Source organism: Bicyclus anynana, chromosome Z, assembly GCF_947172395.1.
Source record: "Bicyclus anynana chromosome Z, ilBicAnyn1.1, whole genome shotgun sequence".
NCBI classification, from domain to species: Eukaryota; Metazoa; Arthropoda; class Insecta; order Lepidoptera; family Nymphalidae; genus Bicyclus; species Bicyclus anynana.
This window is the reverse complement of record NC_069110.1, coordinates 18,112,775-18,136,292: the sequence shown is the minus strand read 5'-3', so window position 1 is coordinate 18,136,292 and position 23,518 is coordinate 18,112,775. Positions and strand designations below refer to the sequence as shown.

At 36.1% G+C, this 23,518-nt stretch overlaps 1 protein-coding gene and 1 long non-coding RNA gene across 2 annotated transcripts in view; both read left to right on the top strand.

Annotated features, from left to right (window-relative positions):
• The window catches only part of LOC112045728 (FH1/FH2 domain-containing protein 3), an 83,403-nt gene that overhangs the window by 45,810 nt on the left and 14,075 nt on the right, over positions 1-23,518 (top strand). Inside the window, exons 3-9 of the mRNA XM_024082024.2 lie at positions 1,002-1,111; positions 12,939-12,997; positions 20,635-20,819; positions 21,348-21,829; positions 21,917-22,017; positions 22,527-22,916; positions 23,080-23,370. Of these exons, the coding sequence (XP_023937792.1) occupies positions 1,002-1,111; positions 12,939-12,997; positions 20,635-20,819; positions 21,348-21,829; positions 21,917-22,017; positions 22,527-22,916; positions 23,080-23,370 (1,618 nt within the window). The remainder of the gene's footprint in view (positions 1-1,001; positions 1,112-12,938; positions 12,998-20,634; positions 20,820-21,347; positions 21,830-21,916; positions 22,018-22,526; positions 22,917-23,079; positions 23,371-23,518) is intronic.
• Positions 5,555-6,441, top strand: LOC128199751 (uncharacterized). The gene is made up of 2 exons (XR_008252325.1): positions 5,555-5,931; positions 6,344-6,441. It is a non-coding gene; the product is annotated as an uncharacterized LOC128199751 (long non-coding RNA).

The following is a 23,518-nucleotide window of genomic DNA, read 5'->3' as shown; positions in this document are numbered from 1 at the left end:
AGCGCACGTAACACGACGTAGCCGCTCCAAATACAAAATTCAAAAACGAATACATTCGAGCCACTACGACACGAAGCATCGCATCAGTAATTTTCAATAGTATTCAAGAAATCCGGCGTCTTAAGTTTTTAAATATTTTAAACACTGTTCACAAAAACTAAAGAACCTTCCTGAATATGGAGATAATATATAGCCTTTAGCCTTCCTCGATAAATGGGCTATCTAACACTGAAAGAATTTTTCAAATCGGACCAGTAGTTCCTAAGATTAGCGCGTTAAATCAAAAAAACAAACAAATTCTTCAGCTTTATAATATTAGTATAGATAATATAATCACTATTATTCAATAAAAATTAAAGATCACTAACAAACAGATGTGTGATTGGTTCTAATGTTCACTCTATAGTTCACTTTTCATTTCAAGCACTAATGAATTCTGTGCTTGTCAAATTTGCCACAGGTTATTGTCTGTGTTTTCATTTTATTGTCCCGTTTACATTTCTGATAAAATATTATTGGAACTGATTAAACGTTACTAGTGTGTATACTATAAAGTTCAAATGTTATACTATAACAAAATAAGATCTATGTGAGTGATTTGTTTTATAAAACAGTGAAAATTTTGACCCCTAAACTGAAATCCCTTTGTTGACAAGCTAAGAAAGCTCTCGTAGAATTTCTACGGTATTGACTTAATGCAAATAGCGCCATCTATCAACATACTCACTCAATCGAATAAACAAGCTTTACGTAGATAAGAACCACATCTAGGTCTCTATGTAGTTTACGAAAACATCAACAGATGGCGCTACTTTAATAAACTTAAATGAACATGTTTTTAATACGAATCGTTTTTCTTACCTAAAAAAAGATTCAGACGAATTGATAACCTCCTATTACAACAAAAAAGGCACTATGCAGGTGAAATCGCGAGGCGTCTGCTATATAAAAAAAAAATCAAATGCGTAGGTAGCTAAATATTTTTGTTACTTTGGTTACAGTTGGACGATGCAACTCTTCAAGTCTTTAAGGATGGTGACTACGGGCCATACCTTGATCTGGACTCCTCCCTCGGCGAGCAGGATGAAGAACTGGAAGGCCTGCAAGACAGGTGAGTCAACATATTTACTTTTCTTTTTAATTAAGAATATTTGTCATAATTACATTATCAATATGACCAATTATATTCTCCTGTAGTCGGGAAAGACTGTATTAGGAGTGGATACGACAACATTCAGATCAGAGGCGTAGCTACCGCCATGTCAGCCGTATCAATGATATGGGGCACCGGACTACAGGGGTCCCTGACGTGTAAAATCAAAAGGACATGTCCCAATTTTGTATGGAGACTGGGCCTTTATTCTGAGTGTCAAATAAGCAGAACAAATAATTTTTATCTTAAAAGAACATAAATTATAGGACTTATAACCCAAAATAAAAAAAACCCGCATTTTTTTTAAATTAATTAAATGTATTTTTTTCACTAGCAGAAAACATTAATTAAAAATTTTTATCATGGCAACATGCTTGCATAAATGACAACAGTAAAAAAGCAATCTCTCTTTTCTCGGGCTTAGGTTAAGTCATGCTGTCATATTTATTTTAAGCATTTTCTTAAGTGACAAATGTGGTAAACATTTTTTTGGGGCCCCTAACTATTTTTGATACAGGGCTCCTTCGAGAGTCGCTACGCCACTGAGTCAGATATCGCATACTAACCGAATCATCATTATCAACCCATATTCGGCTCACTGCTGAGCTCTAGTCTCCTCTCAGAATGAAAGGGGTTAGGCCAATAGTCCAACGCTGGCCCAATGCGGATTGGCAGACTTCACACACGCAGAGAATTAAGAAAATTCTCTGGTATGCAGGTTTCCTCACGATGTTTTCCTTCACCGTTTGAGACACATGATATGTACCTAATTTCTTAAAATGCACACAACTTAAAAGTTGGAGGTGCATGCCCCGGACCGGATTCGAACCCACACCCTCCGGAGTCGGAGGCAGAGGTCATATCCACTGGGCTATCACGACTCTAACCGAATAGGGAGATACACAAACAGTTTCATACACAAACCGCTTAAAAGTAGGTAATTACAATTAGTACAAACACTGAAGAACTAGATTTTTATATTAGGAGATACAAGGTTAACAAAATGCTATCGAATTGCGATGTTGTGAGCAATTTTATCCTTCCCCTCTACTGACACATCCTGCTGAGCTCCCCCACGTCGGTGTAATAAAGCAATCTACTATTTACTTCCCTATTGCTACTAAATCATATACATATATGTATATTGAGCCGTGACAGCCCATTGGATATGACCTCTGCCTCCGATTCCAGAGGGTGTGGGCTCGAATCCGGTCCGGGGCATGCACCTCCAACTTTTCGGTTGTATGCAATTTAAGAATTTAAATATTTGTGCATGTATACTGTGTCTCAAACGGTGAAGGAAAACATCGTGAGGAAACCTGCACACCAGAGAATTTTCTTAATTCTCTGCGTGTGTGAAGTCTGCTAATCCGCATTGGGCCAGCGTGGTGGACTATCGACCTAACCCCTCTCATTCTGAGAGGAGACTCGAGCTCAGCAGTGAGCCGAATATAGGTTTATAATGATGAATATGTATATTCAGTGACTGAACTACCAGTGACTACTTGTCAGCATTGTCTAATTTTAGTCTGTAACAGTATTCCATATTGTTTAGATTTAGATTGTTTATCGCAGAAGCTGCCCTGCATTTTGAATTTTCTGCATGCTTCGAGATTTGACTTGCATTTGCCGACACTTAACACAAAAACACATATTTTAGCTTATTAACAAGAAACCTATAATTCAAATTAATAACTCTATAGTGAAAACCAGTGCCGTAGCTAGGTAAACAAGGGCCCTGATGCAAAATACATTGGGCCCCACTACTATCTAAACTGGTTAGGTTAGGTTATTATATCTCCTGCGTACGTAGTTAATCTCACCATGAGATTTAGCTGCCGTGGCTAAAAAAAGAAAAAAAAACGATTCGTTCAGTAGCATATTATATTTTGGGTACATGGATAAGGATTTGAGATGCGATTCGGCAAAACTGTTACTCGATAGCGCCAGTGGCAACGATTACCCGGTAACCCAAATAAAATGTTCCCGTGAATCCGGCTCGTCTATTCCTGTCCCATGGAAATGGTCCGACGACCTTAGCTATTCCGAAGCTCTCTTTCAGTAACTAACGGCTGGAAATTAAACCATAACAAAATCAAAACACCATCGGATCACTGAGCAACCACAAATTATTATTGGAACGAAATTGTTATGTAACGCGAAAGCTTCAAACCACGGATTACCAGATAGTCCGTGCTTTAAATAAAGCAAAACCCCAGCCAGTACCAGACTTGTTGAACCAAAATGGCGGTCATCGTTTTTTCTGATTGTGTAAGTGCCGTAGGCTCCTTAATGGGACCTCAACTGCGTCACCGGGGCATAGGCATAGGTATATAGCGGGAGTGCCGGGTGGGTCGTGCCCACCCTAGAATGAACCTGTGCCTACCCTAGGATTCTGGGCTACCGATGTGGTTATTATGATACTAATAATAGACTTGATGTCGGGGACCAGGCCCACCCTAGGAATTAATCCTAGATACGTCAATGTGCCGGGGGGTAAGGGCGAGCGCAGAAGCATAGCCTGATAGGGTTTGAATGGGCGGAACGACTCTCTCCTCTGAGACTCGGGTCATCTGCGCAGATACAATTGTAAACCAAAGTTAGTCGCTGCGCGTTTGTCCAGTACCTACATTAATGACGTCAAATCATTGAAAATTTCGTACGCTATAGAAACATCGTCAACGCGTTGCTTAGAGGCGCTACAGACCTTCAGTTATAACTGTACAGTTTTATCTAATCGCAATTTTAATCAAATCCATTTGAAATATCTGTACAGTTAAAACTAAAGAACACATATACACATACACACTTTTGAATAACTACACTACCTAACTAAAATTCATAATTAAAAAAAATATTGTTGTGAGTAGTTATGAATAAGTACCGTGCGCTTAGAAATAGAACCGTGATAGCCCAGTGAACTGCTGAGCTCAAGTCTGATCTCAGAATGAGAGGATTTAGGCCAATAGTCCACTATGCTGGCCCAATGCGGATTGGTAGACTTCATACACGCAGAGAATTAATTATATTCTCTGGTATGCAGGTCTCCTTACGATGGTTTTCCTTCACCGTTTGAGACACGTGATATTTAATTTCTTAAAATGCACACAACTGAAAAGTTGGAGGTGCATGCTCCGTACCGGATTAGAACCCACACCCTCTGGAATCGGAGGCAGAGGTCATATCTACTGGTCTATCACGGCGTAGTGAATATGAGTTTTTAATGATGAAATGATGATGTATATGGATAAGAAATACAAAACAATATCTCGCCCCTATTGGTAAAAATGTAATACGGTAATATCGATTCTTAAGAGTCAGTTAATAAATCTAAAATGCATGGAAAGTATAGAGAGTCTATGGATGCAAGCGAAACCGTGTGTTCTAAGGTTTTTCATACGAAGTTGGAACATTTCATTGGAGTAGAAGTTTTGCACTAACAAAAACTAGTTGCCATCGTACACAATGAACTTGCACTTCGATGGATTACAGAATATACAGGGTGATGGATTAATTAATATTAATGTTACGAAGTGATTGAAAAAGAAAGTTCATTGTTACACACTCGTACATAATGATATTGTAGGTACTTTTCAGTCCTGGATTTATCAATAGACCGTCTAGGCCGCGGCCTAGGAAGTAGGGATGGCAGATTTAGCTCTCCTCTACGTAGAAGCAAACATAATAAACACCATAAACTATGATGATATTATAGATGAGGCATATCTTAATAAACATACGTATAACTACTAACTACAAATGGAAAATTATAACTACTAACTACAAATGGAAAATTATAATTTTAGAAAGGTAATTGGGTGGTGGAAATAATGTGCCCTGTATTCATAAAAAAATATAAGTCCGGCACTGTTACTTTTAGAAAACGGTTTGGATTTGAAAGATTTTTTAAGAATATTTACAATTTTAAATTTTTTAATGACCATTATTGTCGTTGCCTTCCAATTAGTCGGAACACGGAGTCGAGTATATACGACTATAGCTTGGCAACTTCGTTCAACACTTCCAATGGTCCACGCGGGCCGTTGGACGTGTAGCGATGAATGAAAAACCCACAACTGATGCACCTCACTTTTCACACCCGCGCATTCTTTCCCCCCGTCGCCTTCATTTCATGGCAGTGTCATCAATGAACTTGTAAGACTATACCTAGGAAACTTACGTGTATTAATTAATAACTTTCTTTTTCCATCCATCATTCCAACTTCGTAACATTAGTTGATCATCCTGTGTACCGTATGATGTTAGCCCAGTGGATATGACCTCTGCCCCCGATTCCGGAGGATGTGGGTTCGAATCCGATCCGGGGATGCACCACCAATTTTTCAATTGTGTGCATTTTAAGAAATTAAATATCACGTGTTTCAAACGGTAAAGGAAAACATCGTGAGGAAACCTGCATACCAGAGAATTTTCTTAATTCTCTGCGTGTGTGAAGTCTGCCAATCCGCAGGCCAGCGTGGTGGACTATCTAACCACTCTCATTCTGAGAGGAGACTCGAGCTCAGCAGCTAATATGGGTTGAATGAATCCTGTGTACCAACTCCAGATTCAAACTGAATACTACATGGTTTATAGCCGCACAGAGCCAAAGAGCGAAGTTTTATTGGGGCAACGTCAATAAAATCAACGCTTCTCCAGCAGTACCCCGGTCCCGGCTTTGTTAGTTGCAGTCGCTAGTTGTGAATCAACGTCCATTGGGCGCGCAAGCGGTGCCCTATATTCGCGCGTTATAATTTCTGTGGCCGTCTAATAAACTAGTAACCGTATAACACGTTACAAGTCGAAATATTCCAAACTACCTGACATAACGCGGTTTTACCTACATATTTCCCGTCTCTATAACAATTCGGGGATAACTTATAACCTATGTCACTCAGTAATAATGCAGCTCTCCGTCAGTAAAAGAATTAGTTTTAGATTTACGTTACAGTAGCGAATAGGCTACAAACAAATCCTGATCCTGGGTTATACCTGGGTTCCCTGGGCCGATGGTGTATGGGCCAGTGGGCATTCCCCTTTGTTGTAGTCTTCGTAACTAAAATAACGCTTAAAACTCGGTAATCAGAGTGTAAATCTTTAATTAATTTGTATTAGGCTACAAAATTACCTACAGTTGTGTAAAATTGACAACTGTTTATTTGGAGTTGGATATATATTATTAATTTTTAGAACACCCAAATCAACGAACTGAAAATTTCAAAACCAAAAGTTTTCAAATCTATCGACCAGTGTTCCAGTTTTAGTGAGACTAACGAAAAACTTTTTTTTAACAAAGATGACATAAAACAATCAGTTTATAGTTAACGAATAGCGCGGAATCGGAACACCATGTATATGTGATGATTCGAGACCAAGATGCAATCGAACGTAAAAGGTTCTCATGGAGTCCGTGCGAGACTGTGCCATTGTTCTGGCGACAGCATGCGACAGGGATCAGTTGACTCGGGCATCGCGGTGGAAACTCACGACTATAGAGACATCCTCACCCTGGATTCGGAAGATGATATATCGGAGCTGGAGGACTTTCAGGACGCGTGTGATTATATTGACTTTGACGAGTGAGTTACTAGTACTACTAAAGCCGTATTTATATTTATCTGACGTGTCGTGTCGTGACGCATCAGAACAGAATCGGTATCATACATTTTGTATGGCAAAGTTTACACTTTGTTTTGACATGTCGTGATGACTTCTGATGCATCGCATCGCAATCGCAAAATATATGAAACCGATTCTGTTCTGATGCGTCACAACACGACACGTCAGACAAATGTACCTAAATCCGCCATAAGCCTGACCCTTACCCGTCTGTAATGGCCAGACTTAATAGACAACGCGCTGTGAGGAGTTTAGTGTACGTAATATGAGGAACGTAATCTGTTTACAGTCTTGATTGCAGAAAAGAGTTCAGAACTTTGAAAAGAATATCCTCATATTACGCATACTCTACTCCTAACAGCGCCTGGTCTATAGCATATGAGGCTTATAAACTAAATAAACTGGTAAAACGGCAAACTTATAACGGAACGCGTATTGAGTTGTGGATTAGGAAAAGCATAGAGGAATTACATATGGAGATGTAGTATGAAAGTATCGTCTGTCGTGTTTTGAGGGGGACGAGGTATTTTACACCAATAAATATATTCCTTGCCGTGGAGAGCCGTGATAGCCCAGTGGATATGACCTCTGGCTCTGATTCCGGAGGGTGTGCACCTTCAACTTTTCAGTTATGTGCATTTTAAGAAATTAAAAATCACGAGTCTCAAACGGTGAAGGAAAACATCGTGAAGAAACCTGCATACCAGAAAATTTTCATAATTCTCTGCGTGTGTGAAGTCTGCCAATCCGCATTGGGCCAGCGTGGACTATTGGCCTAATCCCTCTCATTCTAAGGGGAGACTGGAGTTCAGCAGTGAGCCGAATATGGGTTGATATCTAATGATGAAATTTATTCCTTACATTACACACAACTACAAATTTGATTCGCTATACACACATGTTTAATTTTTACACAGACTAACAAACACATCGCTTACACTATTCACAGAATATACAGAGTCAACGTATAGCAATCCCTTTACGGGGTGATAGTAGGGATCATTAGCTATCAAATTGCATTAGGCTACGAGGCTATGAGGGCAATAAAGTACCGATTTCGAAAAAAAGTACTACTTCAAACTGGATTATAAAATAAAAGTTACATACTTAGTTATTGTTTTTGGTATTTTTAACCGACTTCCAAAAAGGAGAAGCTTCTACGTTTGGCTGTATGTATGTTTTTTTTTTATGTATGTCCAGCGATAGTTCCGTCATTTATAGACCGATTTTGATAATTCTTTTTTTGTTTTGAAGGGTTTGATTCCTTTTGAAGGGTGGTCCCATTTTTTTCATGTCAGGATCTGATGATGGCATCCTGGAGAAATCGAGGGGAACTTTCGAAAATTGTAAAGACGGCTAGTGCGTTTGTTAGTGTTTCCATAAGGTATTTGAAACCACTACAATTTTATGAAGTTTTGGAGTTGGTCTGATGATGGAGCCGAAACATAGACGATGGAACTCGTCAATGATTTACAGCAGTTACCTTTTGTTTGGGCTTGATTAATTTGTATTGATGAGAACTTTCCACCAATATGGGTTGTGACTGTATTAAGGGTCTGGTGATGAAGACGAGGGACAGTTAAGGGAACTTCACAACGGTTCGCAGTAGGTACCTAGCTTGTGATTGGACTTGATAAATTTATATTGATGAGTACTTTCCACCTAGATGGGTTGTGACTGTATTAGGGGTCTGGCGATGAAGACAAAGGACAGTTAAGGGAACTCCTCGATGGTTCGCAGTACCTACCTTGTGTTTTGACTTCATAATTTTGTATTGATGAGAACTTTCCACCTGGATAGGTTGTGACTGTATTAAGGGTCTGGTGATGAAGATGAAGGAGAGTTAAGGGAACTCCTCGACGATTCACAGTACTTCTCATTAGTTATGATACCGTTCACGTTTTTCTGGACATTTGATTTGATATTACGTGTGGATAAAGGAGGTGTGAAATTTGTATATGAGTTATGGTAATAGCTAATTGCTTATTAATTTTTGTTCACACTTAGTAGGTATGCTAACACTAAAAATGAAAAAATAAAAATTTTAACTAACTGATCAGAAGGTAGCAAATAGGTAAGAAGTTGTTTCTTGCATTTTAGTTAAGGTTAATTTTTGAGTTGGAAGTCGGTTAAATTTTTTTTTATTAAAATTTTTTCACTATGCAATTCTCTTTTCGATACTCCTATGCCACATGTTAATGGGCGTTGTAGGATATTTTCCATTTAGAGCAGTGATTCCCAAAGTGGTCCATATCGACCCCTAAGGGTCTATGACAACCTGCAAGGAGTCTACGTCAGCGAAAAAAAATTTGGGGGTCCATGAAATGAAAATGGGGGGGGGATAGTATATATTTAGTTACATCATACTATCATATATCTTCATTATTAAAGCAAACTTATTGCTTATGTTATTTTATTTATAGTTTATTTTATGTTTATTTAATGTTACGCATATTTTACATAATAGATACAAAATTATGTATAAATTAACATGTGTTTTTATTTTAAGTTTTTAACACTAAACTTCACTACAGTTACAAATTTACAAGAAATCAATATCAGGTAAGTAGGGGGTCTATTCAACACGGAAAAACATGGCAAGGGGTCTACGACACAAAAAAGTTTGGGGAACTCTGATTTAGAGTGTGATAGGATGAGAGATGCACTGTTAATTAAACGTTACTTTCCCATTTTAAATCACAAATATTTAAACCCCATAATATTATTAAGGAGCCAACCGACGTTGTAACTATATTGTAATATAGGGGTGGTTTTCGCCCGCAAGTGTAAGGGTGGAATATAATTTGAAATACTCGAACCTTCGATAGATGGCGTAAGCTATCTGAAAAATCGCGCTAGCGTTGGTTTCTATCCGCTAGTATAGAAGCTCCCGATATTATTACTGATTACAGTTGACTATCATCGCATTCAACCAGTCATTCAACAAATTTTTGGAGGGACGGAGATTCCTATGTATTCTCCCTCCCCTAGAAACGTAATGCTCTTCGCCTGTCTCTCAAAATACCGGACAGATTGATTATGATTATATTTGTGGGTGCTAAGAACACCCCCAACCAACATACATAATACAGTGGATGCACCGTGCAACCGCTATTCCGTGGCGTGGATGAAAAGTAGCCAAATTTCTCTATCTATTTCCATTCCTCAGCCAAATCGCTTCAGTAGCTGCAACGTAAAGGAGGAACAAACATACGTACACACACTTACACACAAACTTTCGCTTTTATAATATTTAAATATACTTAAACAATACACATCACTATCTAGCCCCAAAAGTAAGCATACAGAGTAGCTTGTGTTATGGGTGCTAAGATAGTTGATATTAAATATTAATATACAATTATATACTACATATAAATACTTATATAATGTATAAACACACACAGACACTGGAAAACACCCATGCTCATCACACAAATATTTTCCAGTTGTGGGAATCGAACCCACGGCCATGGATGCAGAAAGCAGGGTCACTACCCACTGCGCCACGCGGCCGTCAAAATTAGTGTGATACCCGTGCGATATTTATTACTTTCACAACGAAAATCTTAAGAATCGGTTTGATGCTTATTAATTATATCAAACTCAACGGTTGGAACCTTTCATATGACTAGCAGCTATTGTCTTGTCTGTTGTTGTATTGTTTGTATTGTCTTAAAAAAAGAGCATTACGATTGACCGGAGTATCGTACCAGTAAGACGAGAGGAAGGAGGATTAAGCGTATATTTATAGGGTGTAATATATTTGAGAATAAACAAAGTTGCCCAAACAAAAGGTCGAAAGGGCTCTTTGATAAGGGGTGACAGAGCGTCTTTAATGTCAATATGGTGATATTGAAGGCAATATAGGATCTTTAGATTATTAATAAACTTTAGATTATAAAAAAAAATAGCGTTGACTTTACTCGGAGAGGTAAATTTGTTCACTCAACATTCATTAGCTGACTTCCTCTCCACAGAGTTATTGTTATAACGTTATTCTAATCAAAACAAAATATTTCTGAACAATACGCTTTAAATTAGACTTCAAAATAACAGAATGAGCCTCGGCTTTGATGTCTCATTCCTCTAAACGATTGGATTTAAACAGGGTCACTGGAAACGTATAGCGATCTCTTTGAGGGGTGATAGTAGAAATCATTAGCTATCAAATTGAATTGGGTCCTACCCCCACCCTACCCCTACCCTACTCCAACCCTACCTCTACCTTACCTCTGAATGCATCTATTACAAAAAATCTGATAAATGAAGAACCGCTCAACCGATTTTGTGCAAACTTCATATAAACCATCTACTAAATAATCCGAACAGTCAGCCCGTTCTCAGTTATAAAATTACAACGAAAGGTAGCATTGATTTTTATAGATAACTAGCGGACGCCCGCGACTTCCTCCGCGTAAAAATCGATGTCAACTTTCAACCCCTACTTCACATTATATTTTGCAAGTTTTATAACTTATACCTAATAAATAGTCCACTTATCATTTTACATTTACAAATGCACCTAGAAAAATTAAGGACTTTCCGTACAAACTTTCTACACCTACTTCACCCATTTCTGATTTTGTTTTCGCGACAAAAATTATCCTATTATCCTTCTACGTATTATGGTCTCAAATCGTCTTAAGTATCATTTGAATTCATTCTGTAGTTTCAGCGTGATGCCCGGTCAAAAAAAAGGCAAACAGACAGACAAAAAATAGAAAATAGGCTTCAGTATCGATCTCCTACCTCTACCCTACCCGTACCCTAACTGTATCCTACCCCTACCCTACCCGTACCCTACCCTACCCGTAATCTTCCCTTTCCTTACCCCTAGGATAGGGGTAGGCCCTACCCCTACCCTACCCCTAACCTAGGCATACACTGCCCTACCCCACCCTACCCCTACCCTACCTTTACCCCTACCCTACCCTTACACAACTCCTACCCTACCTGTACCCTAACCTACCCTACCCTATACCTTCCCTACCTTACCCCTACCCTTGGCAAAATCGGTCCAGCCCTATGAGCGTGGTGCGATGACAAAGGAAAATAGAGACTTCTATGCTAAAATTATAATCTTTGGATCTACTGGACCGATTTGAAAGATTGTTTTACTAATAGAAAGCTACGTTATTTGCGAGTGTCATAGGCTATGTTTGATTTCCATATTCACACAGGAACGGGAACTACGTAATTGAAAGCGCGGGGCGTCATGTAGCGGAATTTCTGCGTCTTTTAGAAATTTTGTATTATCTCCGAAACTATTTAACTAATTAACATACTATAAAGGGCAAATCTTATCTCCATAATATCCTTGTGATTATTAAATAATTTATTTTGATAAGGATTTAAGTTAAGTAGCATAAATAATGACTCAAACCTAAGTATATAAAATTAATAATTTTTAAAAAACAAATGGTACTATATCTGCTAATATATAGAAGATAGATATATGGTGTCGCGGACTTTTTTGTAGAACTTTTAAAGATACATAAAGCCTCCATACATTAATTTCAATTTTACACAATGGTTAAGGCAGCGCATGCGATTAAGTCTGCTTAAGAGGATTTTCGGTCCGACCTGTATGACAAAAACTGTGTTAACTCGGCGAATATATATCATACTAATATAAAATATAGCCTATAGCACTCCCCGATAATGTAGCACTGGTGAAAGAATTTTTTAAATCGGACGAGTAGTTCCGAAGATTACCCCATTTAAAAAATGTGACAAACTTACAAACTTTACCTCTTTATAATATTAGTATAGATTACCTCTTTATAATATTAGTATAGTTATTAAAATTTGAATTTTAAACTACGATTTTCAGTATTTTTTACCAACAAACAAATTAGAAATGAACATGGAAAACGCATGTCAATTTATTTATTTTAAATTATGTATGGTTTGTTTATAAAATCTTATTCAAGATTATGTATTTACTATATTTAAATGTTCTAAGCTCTAATTTATGAAAAACAAATTTATTTTCATAAATTTAGGAACAAGTTATTTATAGTTTTAGCAAATTATACCCTCATTTTTAATTTGTTTGTTGGTAAACAGTGCACATCGAGTGTTTAGGCAAGGCTTTAGTATACTCGTAGTAGATTTTAGTTTATGTTTTTTTATTGTACAATTGTTATTTTTTCATTTTCAGTCGAAAAAATGCTTTGGTACTACGCACGCAGCTATCCGTTCGAGTGCACGCTATTATCGGTGAGTTTATGTTCATGTATACCAGCCCCCCTAGCCAAGTGGCACGTCGATTCTCTTTCTACGATCGCTGCCGCTGCGAAAACTAGAGAGATGTATGGGAATGACATTTGCTATCGACAGGTCACGTGATCAAGATCTGTCATTCCCATACATTTTTCTAGTTTTCTAAGCGTTGGCGATCGTAGAAAGAGAATCGACATGCCACTTGGCTAGGGGGCCAGACATTTCCAAGTGAAGAACAGATAAATATATTAGGGATTCACGGGCTTTCATGCCAAAAGAGAGCTTTTTAGAATTGCATCGATGTATGTTTTTACACTTTCTCAATATGTATCAAAGACGATTTTTCTCTAAACATACCTACATTGTATGTATACTAGTACTAGCGGACACCCGCGACTTCGTTCGCGTGGAATTCAGTTTTTCATAAATCCCAAGGGAACCATGGATTTGCAATTTGATGTTTTCAATCAATACTTTTAGCAGAATGAAAGGAGAGAATAAATCTGCGCGCGCAATTTTATTTCCATCTGATTAATTTCATTCAAAAATGTTCAAGTAGATATAATTGCCTAAGAAAGATCGGCTAATAAGATGATGATGATGATAATAATAAATATATTATATAATAATGATTAGACCGACTTGTTTTTAACGATTTCCACAAAATTCTGGCTTCAGGAAAGGGCGTGCGTTAAAGAAAAACGTCAATACTTTTAGCAGAATAAATATGCGCGCGCAATTTTACACCATCAATCACTTCGGAATTTCCATCTGATTAATTTCATTGAAAAATATTTAAGAGGATATAATTTAACAGAACACCAGAAACAAAAATGTTCCAGCAAAGTATGCTTTTAGATGGCATTAACGCCGTGTACGAAAGTTATAAGAAATCGGAGGCGAAACGCAGAAACTCGGAGACGGTCGAGTTGCAAATCGTCCTGAAGAATATTGACGCACAAAACGACAAGCGGTTCACCAAGCCATTCCAACTGAAACACAGCCCGAAGCCGTCAACACCAATATGCGTCCTGGGGAACCAGGAACACTATGACGAGGCAAAAAAAAATAATGTGGATTTTGAGAATTTGGACGATTTACAAAAACATAACGATAAAAAGCGTTTTAAAAAAATCTGTAATAGTCACGATATTTTTCTTGTGGCGGAGTGGTCATATAAGGACATGGTTAGGTTGTTAGGCCCTGAGCTGACCAAAGCCAATAAATTTCCAGAGGTCATCAACCGCAAACAATCCATGAAGGAGAAGATCGAGGAGGTGAGATGCAGGGTCAAGTTCGAAATTAAGAGGTCGCTGTTACTCTCCGTAGAAGTAGGCAGTTTGGACATGTCACCACAGCAGTTAGCTGAAAATATCAATCTAGTTATAGAATTTTTGATGTTTCTGGTCAGAAATAATTGGCAAAACATCCAGAAGATTACTATCAAATCAAAAACGGGAGTGCCCCAAACGATATATTGAAACTGTGCAATGTTTTTTTGTTTAAATGTGTTTGTTTAATATTGTTATAAAAATGTTTTGTCTAGATGTGTGTGTTTAATATTGTTGTATTATTAGCCGAATATGGGCTGAATGCATAATGATGATGATCATAATGAATATTGTGTAAATGTATTAATTTTTGTTATTTAAAACAAAAACAATATGGAAATTTCTTTTTGCCTAATCAAATCAAATCAAATTAGTAATTTTTAGTATTTTATTTTTATAATAGGTTTATGTAGTTAAATTATTAAAATATTATTGTGTAGTTAGTGTAAATAATTGTAAATTACTGTAAATAAAATTTTATCATTTTTATCTATGTTTCATTTCAATATCCAGATAGAAATTACCATGCAATGATGTTGTTGTTAGACTCTTTGAATTCAAAGTCAAAAAGTCTTTAGTGAATAAGAAACTGTTGATTTTGATACTGATGATACTTCATCATGATACATTGGTCTATCTAATTAGGTAAAAGTAGTAAAACTATGAAATTATAAGCCCATGTATGAACAGAAGTTGCAAATTTCTAAATGTAGAGTAATAGCCTAAAAGAATAGTTTTCTATGCGTAATAAAATAAAGAATCGTTATATTTCAAGCATTTCCTTTTGCAGTTTGGTACAGAGACATATATTTTGTAAAAAATAGACCAGGCACTGTGAGTGTGATTTTGCATGTTGCCTGAAGGTTTGTTGGTCCATTCGTTTGTAATACCTACCTTTGATGTTGAGGGTATGGACTGAACAAATGCTTTTGTCGCAGGCGACCGCTAGTACTCTACTAAAATGAAAGTAATGCAAAAAAATCGTCGTCTATTACGTTTTAATTTAATTTAAGTATATTTAATTAAATTAAAACGTAATAGACGACACACACACACACACATCACTACTTAGCCCCAAAGTAAGCGTGTGTTATCATCAACTATAAATTTATATACTTACAACATATTATAAATTTATAAACTAGCGGACGCCCGTGACTTCCGCGTGGAAATTAATGTAAAGTTTCAAGCCCTATTTCCCCACTTTATGGATTGAATTTTAAAAACTTTTGAATTACATTATATTTCGTACTTTTTTTATGATTTATAAACAAATTTTTAAAACTATAACTCTCTAAAAATGAAGGACTTTCCATACAAACTTTCAACACCTATTTCACCCCCTTTATATTTTATTTTCGCAATAATATGGTCTTAAACCGTGCCAAGTTTTATTTGAGTTCATTCAGTAGTTTCAGCGTGATGCCCGAATAACAAAAAAACACGGAAAGACAGACAGACAGACAAAAAATCGAAAAAAAATATTTTTAACTTCAGTATTGATTATATAATGCCCCCCAACAAAATTTTTAAAATATATTCAATGTACAGAATGTACAAAATGTACATAATTCGTATTGTAAGTATAGATTCTAGATGGCGCTGGCTTTCTTTATGCCACGCTAACGTTTGTTATTACAAATGGTTCTCAAATGGAAAATCTCAACTTGTGAAGTTCACAAGTTGAGATTTTCCAATAAAACTGGTCAATTTCTATACATTTTTGTGTAAAATGTATAGAAATTGACCAGTTTTATTATAAGTATAGATAGATAGATACTTCGATAATGTATAAATACATCCAGACATAGGAAAGCATCCATACTCATCACACAAATATTTTCCAGTTGTGGGATTCGAACCCACGTCCGTGGATGCAGAAAGCAGAATACATCAATCAACATTTGATGAATGTTAAATTGTGTAAAAAGAGATAGTGCAGATGACTCGTTTATCGACCACATCTCGTCCACAGCATGAGTATTGAATGTGAATTACGCACACAGTACATATAATAAATTAACATAATATTATAATTAAATTTCGCTTTTTTATATACCTATTTGGTATTTACTCGTATATAGAAAAGTATGCAGGTCTATTTTAATAAATTTCAAGTTAGACTAAAAAATAATTGATATTGAATATAAGCAACAAATCTGAAACAAAAAATTTAAATAGTTTTTATTATAATACCTTAAATTAAATACAAGCAATATTATATGAACGATTACATAATGTCGCAATGCTATAAAAAGCCTTTTGTGTGGACTTGATTATTTTTAGTTAAAATTCGCTTTAGGCGTTTTGAGAGCATTTTCAAAACCATGATTCGCACTGCACATTATATTTGCAAAAATTTCAACATGATTTATAATAACACAAATAAATATGGAACTAGGTGCATAAATAAATGTAACACTTTTTTTTTACTTCCAAAAAAAGTAGAACGATTGAATCACACAAACTAAACTCCTATGAACACAAATAAGTGATGTTACCAAGACTAAAAATTTCAACATATTATAATAACACAAATAAATTTACACTTTTTTAAATTATTCTATATATTGACTCCGAGTGCTGTAACTACTTAACATTTTTATGTTAAGAACTTAACCCAAAAATGGAACTAGGTGAGCATAAATAAATGTAACACTTTTTTTTTACTTCCAAAAAAAGTAGAACGATTGAATCACACAAAATAAACTCCTATGAACACAAATAAGTGATGTTACCAAGACTAAAAATTTCAACATAATATAATAACACAAATAACATAATATAATAACACAAATAAATTTACACTTTTTTAAATTATTCTATATATTGACTCCGAGTGCTGTAACTACTTAACATTTTTTTGTTAAGAACTTAACCCAAAAATGGAACTAGGTGCATAAATAAATGTAAGACTTTTTTTTTTACTTCCAAAAAAAGTAGAACGATTGAATCACACAAACTAAACTCCTATGAACACAAATAAGTGATGTTACCAAGACTAAAAATTTCAACATATTATAATAACACAAATAAATTTACACTTTTTTAAATTATTCTATATATTGACTCCGAGTGCTGTAATTACGTAACATTTTTTTTTTAAGAACTTAACCCAAAAATGGAACTAGGTGCATAAATAAATGTAAGACTTTTTTTTTACTTCCAAAAAAAGTAGAACGATTGAATCACACAAACTAAACTCCTATGAACACAAATAAGTGATGTTACCAAGACTAAAAATTTCAACATATTATAATAACACAAATAAATTTACACTTTTTTAAATTATTCTATATATTGACTCCGAGTGCTGTAATTACGTAACATTTTTTTGTTAAGAACTTAACCCAAAAATGGAACTAGGTGAGCATAAATAAATGTAACACTTTTTTTTTACTTCCAAAGTAAGTAAAACGATTGATTCACAGAAACCGAACTCCTATGAACACAAATATGGGGTGTTACCACGGCTACCTAGTTCAATTTAATAATTTAAGCTTGAAATTCGAGCACACAGTCTTCATTCTTTATAAGAGAGTGCGCGCGCATAATGCGGTAACTCGAAAATATATATATAGATAAGTACCTACACGAGGTACGTCCGTAGATTAAGCCCGTTGCCAAGCACAGGCTAGTATTATTATTTTTTACTAGCTGACGCACGCGATTGCGTCCGCGCGGAAATCAATTTTTCACAAATCCCGCAGGAACCATATATTTTTCCGCGATAAAAAGTAGCCTATGTATTAATCCAGAGTAAAATCTATTTTCTTTCAAAATTTCAGCCAAATCGCTTCAGTAGCCGCAGCGTAAAAGAGGAACAAACATACTCACACACTTACACACAAACTTTCGCCTTTGTAATATTAATGTGACATAACGTAAAAATGTGACTACAAAGAGTATAAACAAAAAGCTCTAAAATAATATTTTCTATTATTTATAGTTAAAAAAGTATACTCGTATAATTTGTTATTGGAATAAGTTAGCTTAAGTTCATTATTATATTCTTACTCTATAAAATTCTGTACAGTGAAGATAAAATTTGAAATTTTTTGTTGTAAAGCTTTATATTAATCGACTATTACTACTACTGTATGAATTCAAATGTAACATGGGACGAGACCATAATATAAAGAAGGAATGCGATACTTTTGTCGCGAAAGTAAAATCAGAAGGGGATGAAAAAGGGGTTAAAAGTTTGTTTAGAAACTTTTGCAAGTTACATTTGTAAACACTGTTTTGTACCTACTGCCAGAAAAATAATAAAAATTATTTAATTTAAGATTTTTGCAAATTCGACCCCTGAAAGGTTAGAAGAGGTTGAAGTTTTTAATGAAACTCGTTCACGTTTTTAGTTATTAACTTTTTAAAATGAGTAGTTTAAAATTAAAATACGAAAATATAAAAAGAATTACAGGTTGAAATTTTACATCAAAGAGTAAAATAATATATGGTCTTAGTAAGTTAATTTAATTAGATATTAGTAAGTTAATATATGGTCTACCGCGCGGATGATCGCGGGCGTTCGCTAGTTATTATAATAAAATGTAAAACGAATTTTTTTGGACACTGGTCCATGAACTGGAAAATAGTTGTAATCATCAGTAAGAATAAAATAAGAAACTAAAGCAAATGTATCCCGTTAGCGACGAGTAAGTATATATACTAATATCACAGAAAACATATGTAATATTATAAAGCTGAAGAGTTTGTTTGTTTGTTTGATTGAACGCGCTAATCTCAGGAACGATACGATTTGAAAAATTCTTTCAGTGTTAGATAGCCCATTTACCGAGGAAGGCTATAGGATATATAATATCTCTGTATTTCTACGGGAACGGGAACCACGAGAATGAAACCGCGTGGCGTCAGCTAGTGTATTATAACAATAATGCCCACGTGGAATGAATGGTGACGGCTGCATTTTTGTGTTGCAAAGCTAGACTTGATTAAAATGGCCCTTGTCACTAGTCGAGGCAACTATCATCAGCTCTATCTATCTCGAGATTTTGTTTTTAGTTATATTATATACTAGCGGACGCCCGCGACTTCGTCCGCGTGAAAGTCGTTGTAAACTTTCAACCAACTATCCCCCCCCCCCTAGGAACCCCTACCCTACCCTATCTCAACCCTACCCCTACCCCTACCCTACCACTACCCTACCCCTACACTACCCTACCCCATGCCCTACCCCTACCCTACACTACCCCTACCCTAACCCTACCTTACCCTACCATACCCCTACCCTACTCATTAAGGCTGCACTTCTTTATTTATTCCTCCCGCCGCGAGTCACGTCGAGCGCGGTAACCGTTACACAAAAATAATCCTTAAAGTCCTTAAAGCATGAATTAGTATTCACGCGCGATGGCTTAGCGTATTTCATGTATAACTTTGGTGTTTCTTTACCGATTTTTATGATTCTTTTTTTATTGAATAATGTTAACTTTCTTATTTGGGATGAGTGATGAGTGTTATAAACATAAGAGTAGACAAATATAATTAGAAAGCTCCGAACTGCTAAGCTATCGGGAGTTATACGTGTTATTGTGAGTCAACCATAAAAGATAGACATATATATGCTGTTGTGTTTTTATAGATAATTTTAAGGAGAACATTTCCGTGATACATGATTTCTATGTAGCTTTAACCATTAAGGCTGTACACGCGACGGAAGCTTAAAAAATTGAGTAACTTCTCCCGTTTTCTCAACATTTCTCTTCACTGCTCTGCTCCTATTGATCGTAGCGTAATGAAAAGTATACTATAACCTGCCCAGGAGTATGTTGAATAAGTACCAAGTTTCGTTTAAATCCGTCCAGTAGTTTTTGTTTCTATAAAGAACATACAGACAGACAGACAGACAGACAAAAATTTTACTGATTGCATTTTTGGCATCAGTATCGATCACTAATCACCCCCTGATAGTTATTTTGGAAATATATTTCATGTACAGAATTGACCTCTCTACAGATTTATTATAAGTATAGAAGATAAATATATCACATCACATCACACTATCACACTAATATTGTAAAGGCGAAAGTTTGTGTTTGTGTAAGTGTGTAATTACGTTTATTCCTCCTTTGCGCTTCGGCTACTGAAGCTATATTGATATTTGGAATCTAAATAGATTTTACTTTGGATTAACACATAGGCTACTTTTCATCCCGGAAAAATCCATGGTTCTCGCGGGATTCCTGAAAAACTGAATTCCACGCGGACGAAGTCGCGGGCGTCCGCTTGTACTTAATAAAAAAAAAGATTTATTAATATATTTCCTGTTTGTCATCACAGAAAGGCTGTTGCATTCTCAAGGGCGGGAGTTACGACGAGCCCTGTTCACGCTCAAGCAGATCCTACAATCCGACAAGGATCTGGTACATGAATTCGTCGCTAACAAGGGCTTGGACTGCCTGATGCAAGTTGCCAACACGGCTGTGCACAACTACCTTGACTACATCTTGAGAGCTTTAGGACAGGTTAGATTATTCTGTTAATCAATTATATTCTATACCGCATTATTTGGAAAATCTCTGGATTTGTCTTTTGTTTGTCTTTCATTAAGAAAGTTATTTTTGACGGCCTCCGTTGCGCAGTGGTATATGCGCGGGGGATTTTCAAGACGGAGGTCTGGGTTCTTAATTGGTCCAGATCTGGCCGTGGCTAGTTACCACTCTACTGGCAAAGACGATGTCGTGTAGTAACCGGAAGTAACCGGAAGGAGTGTGGAATTTCATCCTCCTCCTAACAAGTTAGCCCGCTTCCATCTGAGAATTGCACCATCACTTACCATCAGGTTGGTTTAGTTATCCACATAATCATTTTTGTGGTTATTAATTATTGAATAGTTGCCTGCAATGGCTTTATAAAGCTCTTTAAATCTCGAGGAAAACCTGATAATTAAAATCTCATTTGATCAATAAATATGACTAAAACATCTCAAACCACCTTCACCATCATCAATGAACGCTACGTTTTACTGAATTATTACACTTGTTGTCCAACAGATCCTGCTCTACGTTGACGGCATGCATGGTGTTATGAACCATAAGCGATGTATCCAATGGATGTACTCACTTATAGCCAGTCGGTTTCGACATGTTGTCAAAACAGCCCTAAAACTTCTCCTGGTTTTCGTGGAATACACTGACAAAAACTGCATTCTTCTTATAGAGGCAATCACAGTCGTGGATAGTTCAAACGGTAGACCTTTCTGGTTTAACGTTATGAAAATCCTTCAAGACGTCGATGCATCTGATACGGAACTCCTAATATATGCCACTACTCTTGTAAATCGATGCTTGAACAGTCTGCCTGATAGAGATATGTACTATGATCACGTAGATTCTTTGCAGGAGCAAGGGATCGACGATGTGGTCCAACTATATATGTCGAAACAAGGTACTGATTTGGATCTTTTAAGGCAACTGCAAATATTCGAAGCTGTGCTTTTATATGAGGATGGAGACGAAAGTGGTACTGCTCTTAAGTAAGTAACTTTACCTCGAAATTAAAAACAATATTTATTTTCTTAAGACTTGTACATGTTAAAAATGATCTTTTTTGCCTTTTTCAGACAATTAGATGAATCTGTCATCACCTCCGTTAGAAGAAGAAGTCTCAATTTGAAAGGGTCAGAACGACGAAAATCTAAAAAACAAGAAGACAAAGCAAAAGGTTCGTTTTAAGGATAGGGTTATTTGTTTTAGCATTATGTTATTTTGTTCTATTTTATAATAAAAAATATTCCCTTGCATGTAAATTGTTTCAACGTTCGGTAGTTGACTGAAACATTTTTAGTATACCATCCATTCATTCTAGCCGCCGATTGAACACGTAGAAAAAATCATGCGTGATCCTAAATAGATTAGCTGACTGATATTTAACTTATGTAATTTTTAAATTATTCCTGAATTATCTATGATATTAAAAAAATATACTAGGATGGCAGAAACTTCTGAAGTAGTAAAACATACAATTTTAAGTAAATGTCTAAACAGTCAACTAACGAATTATAATCATCAGTCATATACCTATAACCCTCAGTTAAGGCTGTAGTTAGAGAATAATAGTTTTAATTTTCAATGTATTAGTCTCTAATCACAGCGTTACTCTAGTTTTCATATAATTCGCATTTGCATTTAAATCTAAAGCCTTTTACGTCGTATTTAACTAACCGTCAACAGCGATGACGCCGAATAAGACTCCAAATGAACCGGAAAACATTACACCAGTAAGACCTGCCCACTTAATCTCAATACTAGACAGCAAAGAAAACAAAGAATTAAGCACTGCACTTAAAAGGAGAAGGGATCGTTATGCAAGGCAAGCACATCATATATTGCAACAACAGGAACTATTGAATGCCAACGGAGCTCATGAAAAAAATATTGAACAATGGAACACCAACTCGCTCAGAAACTACACCAGTTTCAACGGTACTCCTAACAGATACATGGAATATCTTCCGAACGGCAGTCTCAATGGCAGCACTAACTATAATGGCAATGAAAATAACGGACACGCAGAAAGCAACGGAGCGAAAACTGCAAACCTTCCAGACATTTTGTTGAATGGTTTGTGCCTCACTAACCCACTAATTTCGCCTTATCACTTTTTTATAAAGACATTTTTTTTTTGGTTTCTCAATTAATCTGAATTCATAGCTTTCATAATTATCCACCTATAAATATATCTGTAGACTGTCACATAATAGTAAGTCGTTGAATGTCCTTACAGGAAACCAAAGATATACTAGTGGACTAAAGCAGAGGATGCAAAATGGTACGTTAGGTCACAGCGTCAACGCTGCTGATGCTTTAGCAGTGGCGGGCAGGCAATTGGACTTCACAGCTGAGCCCAAGGATGACAGAGAAATATTATTACACAGAGAGCACAGCATTAAAGATCTAGCGCAAAGATTAACTACTCCTGTGAGTCCTTCTACAGAGGAAAAGCCTCTGAGGGTATCGGATATGGCAGGGATTGTGTCGAAAGCCAAAGAAGAATTAGCCAAATCGAAATCTAAAGGTATGTTCGATTCAATCTTTTTAATACTAGAAAATACATATTGAAAATTTCATGATTTTATCAACATAATATTGTAATGTTTGATCAACATAAGGGCATCCACAGAAAGAAAAGCAGTTTAGTGGCTTTGTGAGATTATAGGCATTAC